The sequence below is a fragment of the Cnephaeus nilssonii genome (assembly GCF_951640355.1).
Source record: "Cnephaeus nilssonii genome assembly, chromosome: 7".
NCBI lineage: Eukaryota > Metazoa > Chordata > Mammalia > Chiroptera > Vespertilionidae > Cnephaeus > Cnephaeus nilssonii.
Window position 1 is genome coordinate 74,615,892 of NC_137078.1, and position 20,087 is coordinate 74,635,978.

The 20,087-nt window shown below is 45.5% G+C and overlaps 1 protein-coding gene across 1 annotated transcript; it reads left to right on the top strand.

The window, feature by feature from the left end:
* Positions 1-16,793: 16,793 nt before the first annotated feature.
* On the top strand, positions 16,794-17,546 carry LOC307102877 (proline-rich protein 23C-like; the record flags this gene model as incomplete). The annotated part of the gene is made up of 1 exon (XM_079776566.1): positions 16,794-17,546. One exon carries the CDS (start codon positions 16,794-16,796, stop codon positions 17,544-17,546), a length of 753 nt encoding a protein of 250 aa, XP_079632692.1.
* Between the last annotated feature and the right edge of the window lie 2,541 nt (positions 17,547-20,087).

Genomic DNA, 20,087 nt, shown 5'->3' on the forward strand with positions numbered 1-20,087 from the left:
CCCCGAGGCTTTCCTGGCCTTGGGCTCGGCCGAACCCCAGCGTCCCTGCAACAGTTTCCTGGTGGGCGTGGCTGGTGGGCGTGGCTGGTGGGTGTAGTGAAGGTACGGTCAATTTGCATATTACTCTATTATTAGGTAGGATATATAGCAAATAAACAACTGGACACGGAAATTCCAAAAACATTTTTCAAAACTTCATCAAAGAAACATTAAATACTTAGAAATACATTTAACAAAATAGATGCAAGATGTGTGGGACAAGATGAAATGGTCCAAACCAGATTGTCACACTTGGGAACTTCAACAGAGAATAAATAACTAATACAACATGTGTGTATTAGTTATTTATTGCTGTGTAACAAAGTATCCCAAACTTAGTGGTTTAAAACAACAAACATTCACTAGCTCAGTTTCCATGGACCAGCAATTCATGAGCAGCTTGGCTGGGTGCTTCTGGCTCAAGGTCTCTCATGAGGTTGCAACCCAGATGTTAGCCAGGGCTGCAGTCATCTGAAGGCTTGCTGTGGCTGTTAGCAGGAGGCCTCAGTTCCTCATCACATGGAACTCTCCATAGGACTGCTCCTAATGTGGCAGCTGGCTTCTCCCACAGCGAATGAGCCAGGAGAGAAAGGGCGACCCCATCAGAAAGCCACAGCTTTCTATAAGAGGTCTCTGAGGTCCCACACAGTCAATTTGCTTTATTCTACCTGCTTACAGCAAGTCAAGGAACTAAGTCCAGCCCATTCTCAGGGGGAGGGGAATTGGTCTGCACCTCTACAAGGGAGGTGCAGCAAATAACTTGTGAATGTATTTTAAAAACCAAGGTAATCTGTACACTGGAAACAACAAAGCATTACTGAGAGAAATTTTAAAATAGAAAGATACAGCATGTTCATGGATGGGAAGGCTCAATACTGTTAAGATGTCACTTCTTCTCAGATTGATTTGTCGGTTCAATAAAACCTCAATCAAGACCCATGCAGAATGTTTTTGCAGAAATTAACCAGCTGATTCCAAGGTTTACATGAAAATGCCCTAAAATAATGAAAACAATTTCGTGAAGGAAGAACAAAGTTTGAGGATTACACTACCTGAGGTCACGATTTAATATAAAACTGAAGACCTTGAGTATTGATGTAAGGATAGACATAAATCAGGAGAATATAAAAGAGTCCAGAAATAGACCCACACATATGGAATCAATTAATTTTCTATAAAGGGGCCAAGTTAATTCAATAGGAAAGGACAGGCTTTTCAACAGAAGGGGCTGTGCCCTGGCCGGGTAGCTCTGTTGGTTAGAGCATCGTCCTCATGTGCCAAGGATGTGGGTTCCATCCTGGTCAGAGCACATCCCAGAAGCAGCCAGTGAATGCTTACATAAGTGGGACAACAAACTGATGTTTCTCTCTCTAAAATGGATAAATAAAAAATTTTAAAAGAACTATCAGAACCCTCCCTCCCTCCCTCCCTCCCTCCCTCCCTCCCTCCTCCCTTCCTCCCTTCCTCCCTTCCTCCCTTCCTCCCTTCCTCCCTTCCTCCCTCCCTTCCTTCCTTCCTTCCCTCCTTCCCTCCTTCCTTTATTCCACCAGAACATATTCTTGGTGTTGGGGAGTGAGCTACTTCCTAGAGCTCTGGGGAAAAGGGGTGCTTGGTGGTAAAAACTGACAACTGCCCCAGGACTCCAGGGTCCAGGTTAGAGTTCCAGGAAGGTGCTGGCTTTCACCAGACAGTGAGTTGTATTTTTATTTTTTTAGATCAGGATAAGGAGGAAAAACATCACACATTGTGCCCTGCCCCCCACTTTTCAGGATTTTGCCTGGAAACAGAAAAACCACCTATCTGAAAGCTGTTCTTCTTTTTGCTTTTTTACAGAGAAGACAATAAGATTACATGTGAAGATGTAAGGGGGGGGGGCACACATTTTCATGTACATTTTTTATTACAGCGGAAAAATACTCCCTTCACATAGATTAAAAAAAAAAGCATGGAAAATAAAAATCATTAGATGTGTTAGGACTTTCAGGATGTACAGAGATGGATTGAACGCTATTTATGTTTTGTTTCCACAAATATCACAATGCTTTTATAATCATAAGAACAGATCCTACCAGCGTTTGCTTGAGGGGTGAATACTGGGGCTGGGGCTGGGGCTGAGTCAGGTGACATTTCCTGGGGAAAGTGACTTAGCCTCTCTGAGCTCCAGTTTCCTCAAATGTAAAACAGTTAATAACAACAGCACCACCTCACACGGCCGTGGTGAGGTTAAATGAAAATTCCACACGGCATTTAGCAGACAGTGCCGCGTGCACGGTAACCCTCCAAGGTGCCCTGGCCATTCGCAAGAGGAGTGGCGAGGAGTGCTGTGTGAGGACCACAGCGGGCGACTGCGCAGAGCTGGCATCAGGGCTGTAAGCAGCCTCACTGGGGTGTAATGGACACACGATAAACAGCACACGTTTAAATGATACTATTGGATGCTTTGACACATGTATACACACTTGAAACCAGCACCACTGCCAAGATAAGGCACCTATCTATCACCCCCAGAAGTCGCTTATTCCCCTCGGTCACCCCCCCTCTTATCTCTCCCGCCCTCCACCCCACGCAGCCATGGCTCTGCTCTCTGGCACCGCAGATTAGTTTGCATTTCCTAGAATGTCACAGAAATGGAGCCCTGCACATTATGAACGCTTCCATTTGTTTATTTTTTGCTCTGGCTTCTTTCATCCAGCTTGTTCGCCGTCCGTCCGTGTTGTTGCATGTATCAATAGCTCATTCCTTTTCATTGTGCGCGGTACCCCATTGTATGACTATATCCACTCACCTGTGAGCATGAGTGTTGTTGCCAACCGTGGACTACTACAAACAGAGCTGTTATGAGCTTTCCCTTACAAACCTTTGGGTGGACTGTGCTGTCATATGTCCTCAATTGCCGGTCGTAATGTAAAGAAATCACTTTATAAGAAACTTTCTGGCTGTGAATGTGGCATTTTGAGTGTGGGACTCCCTTTAGAGGGGTGGGAGGTGGGGGTCAGAGTCAGGGGACTCTCACATGCCCTCCTCACCTTCTCAAGCTCTTGCTTAGATGCTGGAGATCTGAGGTTGGTATCCCAAAGGGTCCTTTCTCTGCTTAGAGACACCCTCTCCCCATGCCGGGGGTTCCCATACCTGGGTGGGCATCAGAATTTCTTGGGGAGCTTTAAACAGTATAGATTCCTGGGTCCCACCTGAGACCTACTACTCCGAATATTGTTGGTGGAGCCACAGAATCTGTGTTTTATAAAGTCCCTCGGGTGAATCTGCCATGGAGACAGGCATAGAAACTCCCACCGACTGGAGCCAGTTTACACCCCCAGGCAACGCACTCTGAGCCCTTTGCCATCTGGACCCAGTGCCCCTGTGCAGCCTCACGCCGGGCCCCTCACCCCAAACATCCAGCCTCATGGAACCGCTCCATGGTCCCCAGACACGCTCAGCCTGTCTCACTCAAGTTCATCTCTCTACCTTCTGCCTTCTCTGCCCGGGGAACTTCTACACATCCTTCCAGGCCCAGAAAGCCACCTCCTGCAGGAACCTCCACACCCTTCCTCCTCCCAGCCAGGCAGAACTCACTCCTTCCAGTGAGTCTCACTGCTCCTCCCACCACCTTATTCAGAGCACCTGTCATCTGCCCAGTCGTTAGCGACAATGCCTGCACCAGTGGCCTGTGAAAGCCCCCCAAGCACCCTCTGAGGTGGACGGGGAAGGTGAGGGTAGCGAAGGCTGACTAGGTGAAAAGCCGGCAGGAAACGTCCACATGTGCAGCTGGGCCCTTAAATCCTCACGGCAGCTGGTGCGGGGGTACTGTCCTTACCGGGCCCATCTGACACCTGAGGAATCCGAGGCCCCGAGAGGCACATTCACTTGCCCCAGTCACACTGGAAGTGGCAGCGCCAGGACCTACCAGGACCTACCAGCCAGGACTCCAGATACCGTGGCTGTACCCACTGTGCTTCGGGCCTTTTACAGACGAGGACGCCGAGGGGCAGGGAACTATGTGCCCACACTCACCATGAGTAGCACCGTCATAATTTGTACCTCGGGGCCTCTGATCCCCCAGCTCCACACTCCATGTGGCCCCTGGTTTTGTTTTGCTTTGTTTTGATTTGATTTATTGATTTGAGAGAGAGATTTGTTGTTCCACCGACTTATGCATTCATTGGTTGCTTCTTGTATGTGCCCTGACCAGGGATCCAATCCGGAACCTTGGCATATGGGGACAATGCTCTAACCAATTGAGATACCCTGCCAGGGATCCTCAGCAATGTATTTTTGAGAGTCACCCAGGTTAACACTAGTGCTTCTAATGTATTTATTTTCAATGTTTTATTAGTATGTGATGATTTATTTATCTCTTTCCTTTTAATGGACATTCAATTTATTTTCAGATTTCCTCCATTACAAACAGTACTTCTGTGAGTAATTTTGCATGGTCTCCTTGTGCACATGCGTGAGTGTTTCCAGGAAATATATCTCAAAATGGAATTACTAGACTATAGAGCATTCCCAGCTTCAACTTTATTGAATAATGCTCAATTGTTCTCCAGAATAGTTGTGCCAATTTATATTCCTACTGGCAGAGTATTAAACCTCCTATTTCCTCACATCCAACCAAATACTTGGTATTGTCAGTCTCTTATTATTATTATTCTTTTTTTGCTAAATTGATAGGGATGAAATAATACTTTATTGTTTTATTTTGCACTTCCTTGACTACTAGTGAGGCCAAAAAACTTTTTGTATATTTGATTATTTGGATTTCTTCTGTGATTTGCCTGTTTCTATTCTCTATTTCTATTTCTATTGGATTTTGTCTTTTTCTTATTAATTTGTGGAAGTTTTATTTATTATGGATATTAATCTTTCATTACAAATATTACAAGAACTTCCCCAGTCTAAATTTTGATTTTTAACTTTATTTATGGTGCCCATTTTTCTCACATAACCACTTATTTAATGTAGAAGTCAAAACTATCAACTTTTAAAGAAATCCTTCCTGTTCCTATGATCATAAAAATAATATCCCATACTATCTGCATTCATTCATTCAATAAATATTTGCTGAACATCTATTAGGTTCCAGACATTGTACTAGGCTTTGGAGAATCAGCATAAAATAACACAGATATAAATCCCTATTTTCACGAAACCTCAAGGAGACAGATAATAAATCAAATAAGCAAGTAAAATACATAGCATTTTAGATTATGTTAATTGCTATATAGATAAAGAAATCAGTAATGAGCGAGGGATAGGGAGTTCCAGAGATGGAGTGGATGATTTTGAATAAGGTGAGTTGGGAAGGCCTCCCTGAGAAGATGACATTTTAGCAAAGATGTGAATGAGGTGAAGAAGGGAGATATACAGAAGGCCAAGAGACATATGAAAAAATGCTCAAAGTCACTGATCATCGGAGAGATGCAAATGAAAACAACAATGAGTTATCACCTCACACCTGTCAGAATAGCTACCATCAACAAATCAACAAATGACAAATGCTGGTGAGGCTGTGGAGAAAAGGGAACCCTAGTACACTGCTAGTGGGAATGTAGATTGGTGCCACCATTATGGAAAGCAGTACGGAGTTTACTCAGAAAATTAAATATGGAACTGCCATTTGACCCAGTAACCCACTTCTGGGAATATGTCCTAAGAAACCTGAAACACCAATCAGAAAGAATGTTACATCCCTACGTTCATAGCAGCACAATTTACAATAGCTAAGATCTGGAAACAGCCCAAGTGTCCATTAATTGATGAATGGATAAAAAAGCTGTGGTACATTTACACCATGGAATATTATGTAGTGGTAGAAAAAAAGGATCTCTTACCCTTTGAGACAGCATGAAGGTACCTGGAGAGTATCATGCTAAGTGAAATAAGCCAGTCAGAGAAAGACAAGTATCATATGATCTCACTCATATGTGGAATCTAATGAACAACATAAACTGATGAACAGAGTGGATCCAGAGACATGGAAGCATGTAACAGACTGTCGAATCTCAGAGGGAAGGCAGGGGACGGTGGGTGAGTGGGAGGTGATCAACCAAACAACTTGTATAGAAAAATAGTGTCCACAAGAGGCACTATTGCAACTAATCCCTTACTAGTTTGCTGTTCTCAGAATGCCCATAAGAAGCACTCTTGTGACTAATCCCTTACTAGGGTGCTGTTCTCAGAATGTCCACAAGAGGGTATTATTGCATTCAATCCCTTACTAGAATGCTGTTCTCTGAATAGCCACAAGAGGGCACTATTGCATAATCTCCCTGAAGGGCGATTGCCTCTAGGTCTCTCAATAGGGTTTGTGTTTTTTTTTTCAGATTTGCTGAATTTAATAAGAGGGTGCTGTTCTCAGAACGTCCACTAGAGAGCATTATTGCAACTTCTTTCTTACTAGGATGCTGTTCTCAGAATGCCCACAAGAGGGCACTATTGACTGAGATTCATCTCCTTAGGAATTTGTGTCTGAAATCCTATTTCCTAAAATGAAGGCATATCCCAAATCTCTTTACTTGATTCCATGTTCCCTCCACCTCTCTACCAAAATCCAACATTTTTCCCAGAGGAAACACTCTTGGGTGGGTTTTTCATAATTACCTGAAATATTTCCCACTTTGATGTTGGGACTACAGTGGTGACAGTTTCATTGCAAAGATTGTGTAGAAAAGGGCACAGGTGAGACCACAAAGGGCAGAAATGACTGCCAGAAGAACACATGGGAGATGGTTCCTCTTGACCCCATAGTGGAGTGGATACCATATAGCAACATATCTATCATAGGCCACAGCTGCAAAAATCCAGGTCTTAGTGATGTACAAGGTCAGGAAAACATCATCTGGACCACATACCCAACACAGGGGACAGTTTTATTCTTGCTTACAGAATGGACAAACATCTGGGGCACTGTGGTGGTGGGCATAGCTGAGATCCAGTAGAGACAGGATGCTAAGGAGGATGTACATGGGCGTGTGGATGTGTGCATCTACTCTGATCAGGGTAACAGTAATCCCATTGTGTAGAGGAAGAGGAAGAGGAAGAGGAAGAGGAAGAGGAAGAGGAAGAGGAAGAGGAAGAGGAAGAGGAAGAGGAAGAAAAGGATTCAGTTGGTCCTGAGATTCTGGAGAAGCCCAGGAGCATAAACTCAGTTACTCTGTAGAGCTGGGATCTCTCCAGCCTTGACTATGCATGGTTTTCCTTCTGAGAAAGAAGAGGTCAAATTCCTTGAAGTCTCAATGAGAAAACACCATATGTGATCCACACGTGCAGGGACCAAAGGCATCCCAAAGCTAAACAATCAAACCAAGATAACCACCTCCATGCTCAGGGAACATTCTATCCAAATTGACCTAACATTGCTCCAGGCACTTAGGGATTCTATAAGTATTTGTTTGTTTTGTTTTGTTTTTAACTAACTAGCTCTGATAAAATTCCAAGGAGCTTGTGAAATGAATTGTACATAGCAGAAAGTTTATTTTGAAGAACACACACACACACACACACACACACACACACACACACACACCATAAAACAAAAAAGGTAGGGAAATACTTAATATTTTACAATAAACAAAAAACTTAAAGACATCTCTGTAGTTCCTAAAGTTATTCTTTCAAATATTAAGACTAATAGGTGCTGCAAAGGTTGGTGTTAATGTGAAACAAAAACTCTAGCTTCTTCTCTCTGATACTGTATTTTGGAAAACCCACACACCATACATTTTCAGGAAAAAAGGGGCATTTCAAATAAACTTTTTGGGGAAGAGAAACATTTCTCCTAGAACTTTTATCCCCACCCCATCTTCTCAGCCCTGCTTATCCTACCTTATAATAGACAAATATGCAAATTGACCGCACTTTTGCTACGCCCAAGCCACGCCCACCAACCACGCCCACCAGGAAACCGTTGCAGGGACGTTGGGGTGTGGCGGAGCCCAAGGCCAGGAAAGCCTCGGGGCGGAGGCTTTCCCGGCCTTGGGCACCAGCGGGGAGCCTGCTTGGAATCATAGGCAACCACGGGGGTCGGCTCCTATGATCCATAGCAGGGAGGCTGGGGTGCAGCAGAGCCAAGGCCGCAGCCAGGGGCCAAGCCCCGACCCTGAAAGAAGGCAGAAGGCGGTGGCCACAGCCAAGGCCTGGGTCCCCGGTGCTGGCAGAAAACTGGTGCAGGCAGCCAGGTGAATGAAGGTCTATTGCACGAATCTTCGTGCAAACGGGCTACTAGTAGTAGTTATAACTATAAAGAACAAAATGGCATGTAAAGCTGGCCAGAGACTCAAAAATCAAAGCCTACGGCAAACTGCCGAGTCACTGGCATTTCTCAAGAAAATGAAGAGTATTTATGTGGGAATTTGGTGTCTGTGTATATAGAAGCTTTTATTAAAAACTAGTAAGGACTGTGCTACCACCACGCTGCTCACAGAATTGAGTGATGGGTGGAAATGGATCTTCACTTTGATCTGGATTCAATCCTCGACCCCACCTTGGCAGGTCTGGACCACAGAACATATTACTGACCAGTCCTCTTGCCTCAATTCTTTTGCTGGTCCCTAAATTACTGCAACAGAATGTTAACAGCTGGATATGCACCCTTTCCATGCCCTAAAGAAGGAAATGGTCATTTATAAAATGACACCTATAAAGTATATAATAAATGTGATCTCATTAGATTATCACCACAACCTTTGAGGCCAGTATCACTATTTTTACTTCATAAAACCAGCCATCCAAGGTCAGTTGTCATAAACAACAGGGAGTAGGTGATAGAGTCAGGACTCAAACTCCAAGTCCCATGCTCTTACCACCACATTATACTGAAATGTGTCTCTCACTCACACCATCACATTTCATGGAGTTTAACAGGTCACCAAGCACACAATAGGTGCTCTTTAGGTCACATTTGAGAGAAAACTAACCTGTGTATTAACACTTTTAGATTGCAGAAAGGGCATATTGTGCAGCATTGAAAATTGCCAGGTTTTATTTTTTCATAGAGAATCCCAAAATCTTGGATCAGAATTTCAATATCTGGATATTGCACTGATAATGAAAATACAGATAGCTATCTGTTTGGGTTAAAATAACACCATGTAGCCAGGCCAGTGTTGCTCAATGGTTGAGCATTGACCTATGAACCAGGAGGTCATGGTTCAATTCCCGGTCAGGGCATATGCCCGGGTTGCGGGCTGGAACCCCAGTAGAAGGCGTGTAGGAGGCAACCAATCAATTATTCTCTCTCATCATTGGTTTCTATCTCTCCCTCTCCCTTCCTCTCTAAAATCAATTAACACACACACATACACACACACACACACACACACACACACACACACACACACACCACATAAAGCCATGAACAGGACTCAGGCTCAAATGGATGAGAAAAATGATTTTATTACATTATTACTCATGTTATAGGCAGTATGCAATACTATGGTAGTTAGCAGGATCTGAATTTGGGTACAACCTAGGCTTTAAATACTAGTGTATGCTGATAAGTCTGAAATATATCTCCATCCTAAATCTCTTAATTCATCTATCCCATTGCCTTCTTGATACCTATACTCATGTGAATATCTAATAGGAATACTAAAATTAACAGTTTCTGAAAGCAAATTTCCAATACCCTATAAACCTGCTCCTCTCTCAGTCTTCCTCAACTCAGTTAATGGCAATTCCATCATTTGACATGTAAAGGTTGAAAAGAAAACCTCAAAGTCTTCCTAACTTCTCTCTTTCTACTTTCCCCATGCAAATATTGCCAGTTTCCTTTAAAATATATATCCCCAAAAAGATCACTTTTCATCATCTACACTATTACTATTCTGGTCCGAATCATTATCTTTTTTCACCAGGAATATTGCAATTTCCCTAACTAGTTTCATGGCTTCCATTCTCTTCCTTCATAGTCTATTCTTTTTTTATCCTCACTCAAGGATATGTTTATTGATTTTTTAAAAATATTTTTATTAATTTCAGAGAGGAAGGAAAAGGGGAGGGAGGGAGAGAGAGAGAGAGAGAGAGAGAGAGAGAATCATTGATCAGCTGCCTCCTGTATGCCCCACACTGGGGATCGAGCCCACAACTCCATCATGTGCCCTGAGTAGGAATTGAACTGTGACCTCCTGGTTCATAGGTTGACACTCAGCCACTGAGCCACGCTGACCAGGCATGTTTATTGATTTTAGAAGAGAGGGAGAGAGAGAGAGAAACATCGATGTCAGAGAGAAACAACAGTCAGTTGCTTTCCAGATGCACCCCAACTGGGGATCAAACCCACAAGCTAGGTATGTGCCCTGGCCGAGAATCAAACCCTTTTGGTGTGTGGGATGACATACCAGCCAACTGAGCCACCCGGCGAGGGCCTCCATAGTCCATTCTTAGAACAGCAATTAGAATGGTCCTATTACAATTCAAACACTGTAAATCCTCTTATCAAAACATTCTAGGGGCTTCTTGTAGTGCTCAGAAGGAAAGCCAAAGTCCCGATGAGTGCTCTAAGATCCCTCATCACCTCCCTGGTCTTATATCCTATATCTCATCTCTCACTCCAGCCAGCCAGACCGCCTTTTGCTACTCCTCATTTTACTTCAGAATTTTTTACTTACTGTTCCCACTTCTAGAAAGTCTCTTTCCCCAGATATCTTTATGGCTCACACCCTCATCTCCTTCAAAAGTCATTTTTTTTTTTTCTGGGATGAGTTGAGTCTTTCTTAACCATCTCGTTTATTTTTTATTTATTTATTTATTTTTAATTTCTTTATTGATTAAGGTGTCACATATTTGTCCTCATTCCCCCATTCCCATCCCACACCCCTCCCCACGGATGCCCCAACCCCCTGTTGAATTTAACCATTGGTTAGGCTCATATGCATGCACACAAGACCTTTGGTTGATCTCCCCCCCTCCCCCCACCCTCCCCTATCCTCCCTCTGAGGCCCGATAGTCCGATCGATGCCTCCTTGTTTCTGGTTCTGTTCTTGTTCATCAGTCTATGTTGTTCATCATTTCCCCTAGATGAGTGAAATCATGTGTCACTAGAGATATACTTATAAGAGCTGAATGTGAGACGAGCAATAATAGTTATGCTGACAGGCAAATGAATCAGTCTGTAGTGAGTTTCTTTCTGGACCAACAGTTCTTTTGAGACCCAATATCAATGTCCACCAGTTCCCTATGAGTACATGTCGGCACTGACCCCTCAGCTCTGGATGGTGGACAAATGGTGGTAATGCAGGTCCGACTCCCTCTGGTTTGGTCTCGGCCGGACCCAGGGGCACGGCTTCACCTGGACCCAGGGGATGCGCGGCCTCACCCGGACCCAGGGGCGCGTGGCTTCACCCGGACCCAGGACCCAGCCTCATCCGGATCCAGGGGCACACGGCCTCACCCGGACCCGGGATCCAGCTTCACCCGGACCCAGGGGCCCGTGGCCTCTCCCAGACCCAGGGTCGCGTGGCCTCACCCGGATCCAGGGGCCCACGGCCTCACCTGGACCCGGGATCCAGCTTCACCCGGACCCAGGGGCGCGTAGCCTCACCCGGGCCCAGGACCCAGCCTCACCCGGATCCAGGGGCACACGGCCTCACCCGGACCCGGGATCTAGCTTCCCCCGGACCCAGGGGCCCGTGGCCTCTCCCAGACCCAGGGTTGCGTGGCCTCACCCGGATCCAGGGGCCCACGGCCTCACTCGGACCCGGGACCCAGGCTCACCCGGTTAACCATCTCATTTAAAACTGAACTATCTCATACTCCATATCCCTATCTCCTGTTTTATCTTTCTTCATGGTAGCTAACATCTCCTAATGTACTATGTAATTTTTCCAATTATCCTTCACAAGAATGCAGGTATTTTCATCTTTTTTGTTTACTGTATATCGCTAGATTCTAGAACTGTGTCTGGCATATAGTAATCATTATAAATATTGGGTAAATGACTCAACTGAATCGAACTGGGCCCCTGAGGGGTGAGCGACTGGTGTTACTTGTGGTGGAACTATCCTTGGTGCTGAACTTTGCTTCCTATGGAGTTAACCATTCTGAAAACTCATTCTGGAGCTTTCCCTGGGATATACATAGCTCTGAACAGATTTCTAAATGGAGAGAAATCTAGAACATTTACAATACATTAACCATAATCATCCTGAAATGCTGCCAAAAATTTAATACCTACTGTTAACTGCACTTACAACTGGGAAAACTGATATTTATCAAAGTTAAGCGAGGAGAGAAACCAAGATGGCGGCATAGGTAAGCATCTAAACTGCTGCCTCGCACAACAATTTCAAAATTACAACTAAAATACAGAACGGACATCATCCAGAACCACAGGAAAGCTGGCTGAGTGGAAATTCTACAACTAGAAGGAAAGAGGAAAGCTCACAGAGAATCAGAGGAGCTGCAAAGGGCTGAGGTACGGAGACACTTGCGCAGAGAGGAAGGGCGGCTGAGCACCTGGCTGGCTTTCTCTGGCGGGAGGGGGAAGGAAGCCCTGACTGCACTGAACCCCCGTTCCGACTGCACTGAACCCCAGTTCTGGCCGAAACCCCATGGACCCAGGCTCATACGGGGGGAGTCTGGACTGTCAGGTAGAGAGAAAGGCACATGGAGACTCGGAGACTCGGGGGAGCTGCGGTGGGCAGGGGTCTGGAGGCGCGTGCACCCAAGGGCAGGGCTGACGGGAAGCCAAAACTGTCTGCTCAGCCCTGAGACTCCGCCCCATCCAAGCTGAGCACAGAGGTTTTTGCAATTTTGCAAATCTGGTCCTATAAGGCTGTCTCCAGCACAGAAGGTCTCCCGGCATAGACACAGCTGATACTCACAGCCAATTGGCCTGGAAGTCAATTCCTCCCAGTGATACCAACAACAATCAAGACTTAACTACAACAAGGCTGTACACACAGTCCACAAAGGGGTGCACCAAGAGTGTCCACCTCAGGTAACTGGGGAGGCTGACCCACTGGGCCATATAGGAAACCTAGCACACAAAGCTACCCTACCAACTCAGGGAAGCAATGAAAATGCAGAGACAAACAGACCACAAATGAAAGAAATGGAGGAAAACAAACGACTGGATATAGAATTCAAAACCACGGTTATAAGGTTTTTCAAGAATTTCCTAGAAAAGGCCGATAAATTTAGTGAGACCCTCGAGGATATGAAAAAGGACCAAATACAAATTAAACATACACTGACTGAAATAAAAAATATTATACAGAGACCCAACAGCAGACTAGAGGAACGCACGAATCAAGTCAAAGATTTGAAATACAAAGAAGCAAAAAACACTCAAACGGAAAAGCAAAAAGAAAAAAGAATCCAAAAAATTGACGATAGTGTAAGAAGCCTCTGGGACAACTTCAAGCGTACCAACATCCGAATTATGGGGGTGCCAGAAGAAGAGAGAGAGCAAGATACTGAAAACCTATTTGAAGAAATAATGACTGAAAACTTCCCCTACCTGGTGAAAGAAATAGACTTACAAGTCCAGGAAGCGCACAGAACCCCAAACAAAAGGAATCCAAAGAGGACCACACCAAGACACATCATAATTAAAATGCCAAGAGCAGCCCTGGCTGGTTTGGCTCAATGGATAGAGCGTCAGCCTGTGGACTGAACGGTCTCAGTTCGATTCCGGCCAAGGGCACATGCCTGGGTTGCAGGCTCGATCCCCAGTGTGGGGCGTGCAGGAGGCAGCCAATCAATGATTCTCTCTCATCATTGATGTTTCTATCTCTCTCTCCCTCTCCCTTCCTCTCTAAAATCAATAAAACATATTTAAAAAGTAAAAATAAAAAAAATAAAATGCCAAGAGCAAAAGACAAAGAGAGAATATTAAAAGCAGCAAGAGAAAAACAGTTAATTGCCTACAAGGGAGCACCCATATGACTGTCAGCTGATTTCTCAACAGAAACTATGCAGGCCAGTTGGGAGTGGCAAGAAATATTCAAAGTGATGAATAGCAAGAACCTACAATCAAGCCGAAACCGGTTTGGCTCAGTGGATAGAGCATCGGCCTGCGGACTCAAGGGTCCCAGGTTCGATTCCAGTCAAGGGCATGTACCTTGGTTGCGGGCACATCCCTAGTAGGGGGTGTGCAAGAGGCAGCTGATCAATGTTTCTCTCTCATCGATGTTTCTAACTCTCTATCCCTCTCTCTTCCTCTCTGTAAAAAATCAATAAAATATACATTTTTTTAAAAAAAGAACCTACAATAAAGATTACTCTACCCAGCAAAGTTATCATTCAGAATGGAAGGTCAGATAAAGAGCTTCACAGATAAGAAAAAGCTAAAGGAGTTCATCACCACCAAACCAGTATTATATGAAATGCTGAAAGGTATTCTTTAAGAAGAGGAAGAATAAAAAAGTAAAGATAAAAATTATGAACAACAAATACATATCAACAAGTGAACCTAAAAATCAAGTGAATTAAAAATCTGAGGAACAGAATAAACTGGTGAATATAATAGAATCAGGGGCATAGAAAGGGAGTGGACTGATAATTCTCAGGGGGAAAGGGGTGTGGGGGGTGCAGGAAGAGACTGGACAAAAATCGTACACCTATGGATGAGGAGGCGGGGGGAGGTAAGAGCAGAGAGTGTGGTGGGAACCGGGTGGAGGGGAGCTATGGGGGGGGAGGGGGAAGGAGAAACAATTGTAATAATCTGAACAATAAAGATTTATTAAATTAAAAAAAGGATAAGTCCAGCCCTAGCTGGTTTGGCTCAGCGGATAGGGACTTCACAGTGAGGATTCAGGGCACAGGGCAATGAGCAGCTCACAGGTGAAGTGCTGAGGTCAGAGTAGCAGCAGACACGAGGCGGCGCCACTGGGTTTAGAACCCCACTATGGCCAGGCCAGGAGCCTAGGGCTCCTCCTGGAGTCCTGGCCAGCTTTAAATTCGTCCATCTGTTCCCTACACATGGCACCTTCACCCTCCCTCTCCTGAATGTTGCCCGCATTATTCATTGAATGTGGAATGCTCACGGATGGAAGACAGAATTCTCCAGGGCCAAAGCAATTCTTTCCTACAAGCTCCTCCCACCACCGAGCCCTCTACCCAGACACCGGAAACACAGCAGCTGTTCCCATCGCCTGCGAGCCTGGGTGTAGGTTCCAACCGCAGGCACATGTGCCCAGCGGGGACCGCCACGGGGTCGTGCCACTTCCGGGGAATTTCCACCCACACAGACAGGAAGACAGGAAATCCAGCCGTTAGGGCAGATGCAGGCCAGTTAGTGCTGGCAAAATCGCCGAATGCAGCCCAGGAAATTTGAGTTCCCTTATGACTTCGTCATTAACCAGCATAAACCACCCCTGGAACCTGAAGCCCTCCACTGCTAAATGAAAACAAGTTCAGTTTAACTTCAGCAAAACAACTTTTTAAAGGTGCTTACAGAGAATTCCTGGCCTGCGCGCTCCGGGATTTCTGATTCAGTGGTCCTGGGGTGGGGCAAAGAATCTGCATTTTCCACAGATTTCCCAAGGAATGCAATTGCTTCCAAGTCACAGACCTCTAGCTCAAATGTCCATCAAGAGAGCCCTGATTTAAATATAATTCCGAATAAAGGAATACTATGCAGCCCTAAAAATGTGAGTCTTTAGTATGCTCTTTTGTAAAAAGGGACAAAATGAGTCATCATGTGGTTAGGAGACAGGGGTAGAAGGCAATATTTCCTTGTCCTCTGTCACCATATGAAAGTATTACCTATTACAAAACCAGTGTTGGGCGTTTACTCCTATTAACACGTGGAGCCACACCTTCGCTTTTGCAGCCACCGCACACCTCGCACACCACGCACAAGACACACCTTTGACTGACATTCCGATGAAGGCCTGGATCCTGCATCATCTTAAAGAGCCGTTTCACATTTCAGACCAGTTCTGCTAGTTCCGGGCTCCGGGACAAAATCCTTCTGCGTGGTAGTTTTATCTGTCAATTGGGCTCAAAACAGGCACGCTTCGCTGCTGTAGTTTAGGCCAAACTCTTCAGTTTATGGTAGCATAAAAATTACGATAGTACTACACTGATATATAGATATATAGTCGTAAGTTGATCGTACGGAGGCTGCTATTAACACACTCCATTCTAGCACGACTGAAAGGATCTGACAGTAATTTACAACTTAGGCAAACGGAAAATAATGATGTAACCCAAAAATTCGCCCCACTCCGAAAGAGAAAAGCGCAGGTCACTAGGGGATGAGGCTGGGGGGGCGGAGACGGTCTTACGTGTCGGTATCCTGGGACAGCATTCTGTTGGTGAGACTAGAAACCTAATCCGCGTTCGGGTTATCACGTCCTCCGCATCCGAGGCCAATTAAAAAAACAACAGGAACTACCCTGGAAATCAAGCCCAGAGCATCATGGTTGTTCGGCCCAATGGGGCCTCCTTACAGGGATTTATCAACCGCAGCCGCGGATATTGGGCGGCAAAGTTGCCCATCTCCGCGGGGCGGAGCCTCGGAAGGGGCGGAGCTTAGCCAGAAGCGGTGAGACGCAGGTTCCGGGCGTCCCAGGGCACGCACGCCTGGGTCAGCGTGAGCGGATAAAGGTTCGAAGCCCGGGCGCAGGGTCCCACAAGCCAGACTGCCGGCCTGCTGGGAGGACGCCCGGGAGCTCGGAGGACTTGCCCCAGGACTTGCCCCGCGACGCGCGGCTCTTCACCCACCCGCCCCCGCCCGCTTCACCTGTCGCAGCCGCCGACGCTGATCGACACTCGCCCTCTGCCAGGCCGCCCGCAGCGCCGCTCGGATGATAGGCAGACGCCTCCTCAGCCCCAGCTTCTGTGCTGCGCCCTGGTGGGAACCGCAGTCCGGAGGACCCGGCCCCGCCAAGCGCCCCCGAATTGAGGAGCCCGCGGGACCTGAAGACGGAATGGCGCCCAGCCTGCCAGGCCCGGCCGAGTCCCGGGCCGCCGACGCGCTCACCTCCGTGGTGGTCCTGGCTGCGGGCTGCGCCCTGCAGCTGCCTCTGGACGGCGTCGACCTGGTGCTGGAGCCCGAGCCCACGTCGGTCCTGCAAGTGTGTCTGGGAGGGCACACCCTCGTGCTGGTGCCCGAGGCCCTCTTGGGCTCGGGAGCCGGGGCGCATTCGCCCGTCGGCCTGGAACCCGGCGCTCTCCTGGATGCTCCCGGGGGAGGCGTCGCCATCCAGCAGGGATTCTTCTGCGCATTTGTCCCAGAGATCGCCGTCCCAGAAGAGGCCTACCACGAGGACGCGGCCCCTGGGTTCCTGACTCCTTGGATGGTCGCTGCAGCCGGTGGGACGGGGTTAGGCACCCACCCGCACGGCCCCATCAGAGAGCCAGGGCCTCGAGCCCCCACGCCTAGTCCAGAGAGACGCCCGCCTGGTCCCTACTACAACCTGAACTTCCACCTTTGGGAGCCCTTCCCCAGCTCACCACTCCAACCTCTACCTCCGTCTCCCAGTCCAGGTCCTCAGGTGCACCCCCGGCACCCTCTGGGGCCTTCTCCCAAGGCCCGGAAACGGCTGTTCCAGGAATGAACTGCTACAATCCCGCTCCACGGGGCTGAGGACCAGGAGAAGGTATTCTGATAGCGGTTGTGTGTATATTGCACAACCTACAAGAATGGATAAAGACAGATACTCTCTTGATGCAGGCTGCTTTGCAGAATTTTCTATCAATGGTAGACTAAAACATTTGGAAGAAAGATCACAAAGCAGCAAAGAAATGCTGCTTGAAATACAGGCTGATACTTGACTTTGGGTGGTGAGCAATGCTATATACAGATGATGTATTATATATAATTGTGCACTTGAAACTTATGTAATTTATTAATCAATGCCCCCAATAAATATAATATTTAAGAAATATTTTTAAAATACAATGTACATCCAGATTGCTTAAAAAACAAACAAACAAACAAACAAACAAAAAGTTAAGCAAGAGCTCAAGAGCTGCCCAGAGCACTGTTTCTAATTCTTGGGTCTACAATTTAAAAGGAAAAATGACAAACTAGAGTTTGTCTATACAGAGAAAATATATTATCAGTAAAAGACCGTGAAATCGTGTTATTTAAGGAAGAGTGGAAGAGATTGAGAAAGTATAGCTTGATTGTAAGAAAATACTATGAACAACTATATGCCAACAAGCTGGACAATGAGGATGAAATGAACAAATTCCTAGAAAAATACAATCTCCCACAACTGAATTAGGAAGAAGCAGAATACCTGAATAGGCCAATAACAACTGATGAAATAGAAGCAGTAATAAAATAAAAAAAACAAAAAACTCCCACTAAACAAAAGCCAAGTCCGGACAGTTTCACAGGGGAGTTTTACCAAATATTCAAAGAAGAACTAACACCTATACTCCTCAAACTATTCCAAAAAATCCAAGAGGAAGAAACACTTTCAAGCTCTTTTTCTGAGGCCAGCATTATCCCAAACCAGATAAAGACACTACAAAGAAAGAGAATTACAGGCCAATATCCCTGATGAACATAGATACTAAAATCCTCAACAAAATATTAGCAAATCAGATCCAGCAATATATTAAAAAGATCATACACTATGACCAAGTGGGATTTATTCCAAGGATGCAAAGCTGAGACAATATTTGCAAATCAATAAACGTGATACATCACATAAACAAATTGAAAAACAAAAATCACATGATCGTATCAATAGACGCAGAAAAAGCACTCAACAAAATCCAACATCCATTTCTGATTTTAAAAAACAACAACCCTCAGCAAAGTGGGAATAGAGGGAGCATATCTCAATATGATAAAGACAAACCTACAGTGAACATCATACTAAAGGGGCAAAAACTAAAATCATTTCCCCTAAGAACAGGAACAAGATAGGGATGTCCACTTTCATCCTCTTATTCAACATAGTACTGGAAGTCCTAGCCACAGCAATCAGACAAGAAGAAGAAATAAAAGGCATCCACATTGTAAAGGATGAAGTAAAACTGTCCTTATTCACAGATGACATGATATTGTACATAGAAACCCCTAAAGACTCCACCAAGAAAGTATAACTTGAAGACTTAAGAGGAACCATAGAGATCTCAGATCTCATCAAATATTTCATGGACACCCCCCCCACCACCACCACCACCAAAAAAGGTGGAACTATGTATTGTATGTTTGCAGAGGAAAAAAATTAGAAATAATTAGTGAAATTTGCAGGGGTGGGGCAAACATTAAGCTCAATTTATAAAAAATACCTCTGGTAATTAATATTGCCCAATAATGAAAAATTTTGCTGTTAGGGGGACAATGAAATAGCAGCTCTCCATTTTTAGAATTCTTCAAGGAGTCCCTAAGGATGCAGCCAAATAGCTTCCAGTGTCACGGTAGGAGCCTCCCAGTCCTAAGGGATCCCATTACTCAGGAGAAGGTTCAGCAATTAGGGAGCAATCAGGATAGAGAGAAGGGCTGCATGTGCCCCCCAAGGAAATATACGACTTTGGGGAATGACAACTACATAAGGATGGTATAAATTGGTCCTTTAACTCACATCTCCCTTTTGGAGACCCAAGGTGAGTGCAGCTAGGAGGCCAAAACCAGGACTCAAGTTTTAGCTGCTCTGCTGGTCTTATTTGAGCTTCATTTAGGTTCTTCATAGGGAAAAACTGTCAGAATTAGAAAGCTCTTAGGTATTGATCCCCAAACTCACATTGTAGATGTGGACAAACTGAGGCCTAAGTATCCTGAAATAACTGTTAAAAGTCAGAACTAAGACTAGGAATCAGGTATTCTGATCCCATTATGTAACATTGTCTCTCTTCTACAGTTATCGATGTATTCCACTGAATTCTGAGCTGATGGCAAACCTGCCTTTGGCCTCTTCCCATTTTTATACCTGCCCCACCCACCTTGAGCTCTCCTTTCTGGGGCCCAGGAAAATCTCTTCCCATATTTGTCCTTACTGACTAAAGCACAAAGTATTTGAGCAAGGTGGGTATTGGTTAGGAATGGGGTCAGCAAAGGATGGGAGATTAAGCTGGAGAAATGATTAGGGCCAGATCATGGTGGGTCTTGTAGGTCAGCCTGAAGAGTTTATAGTATATCT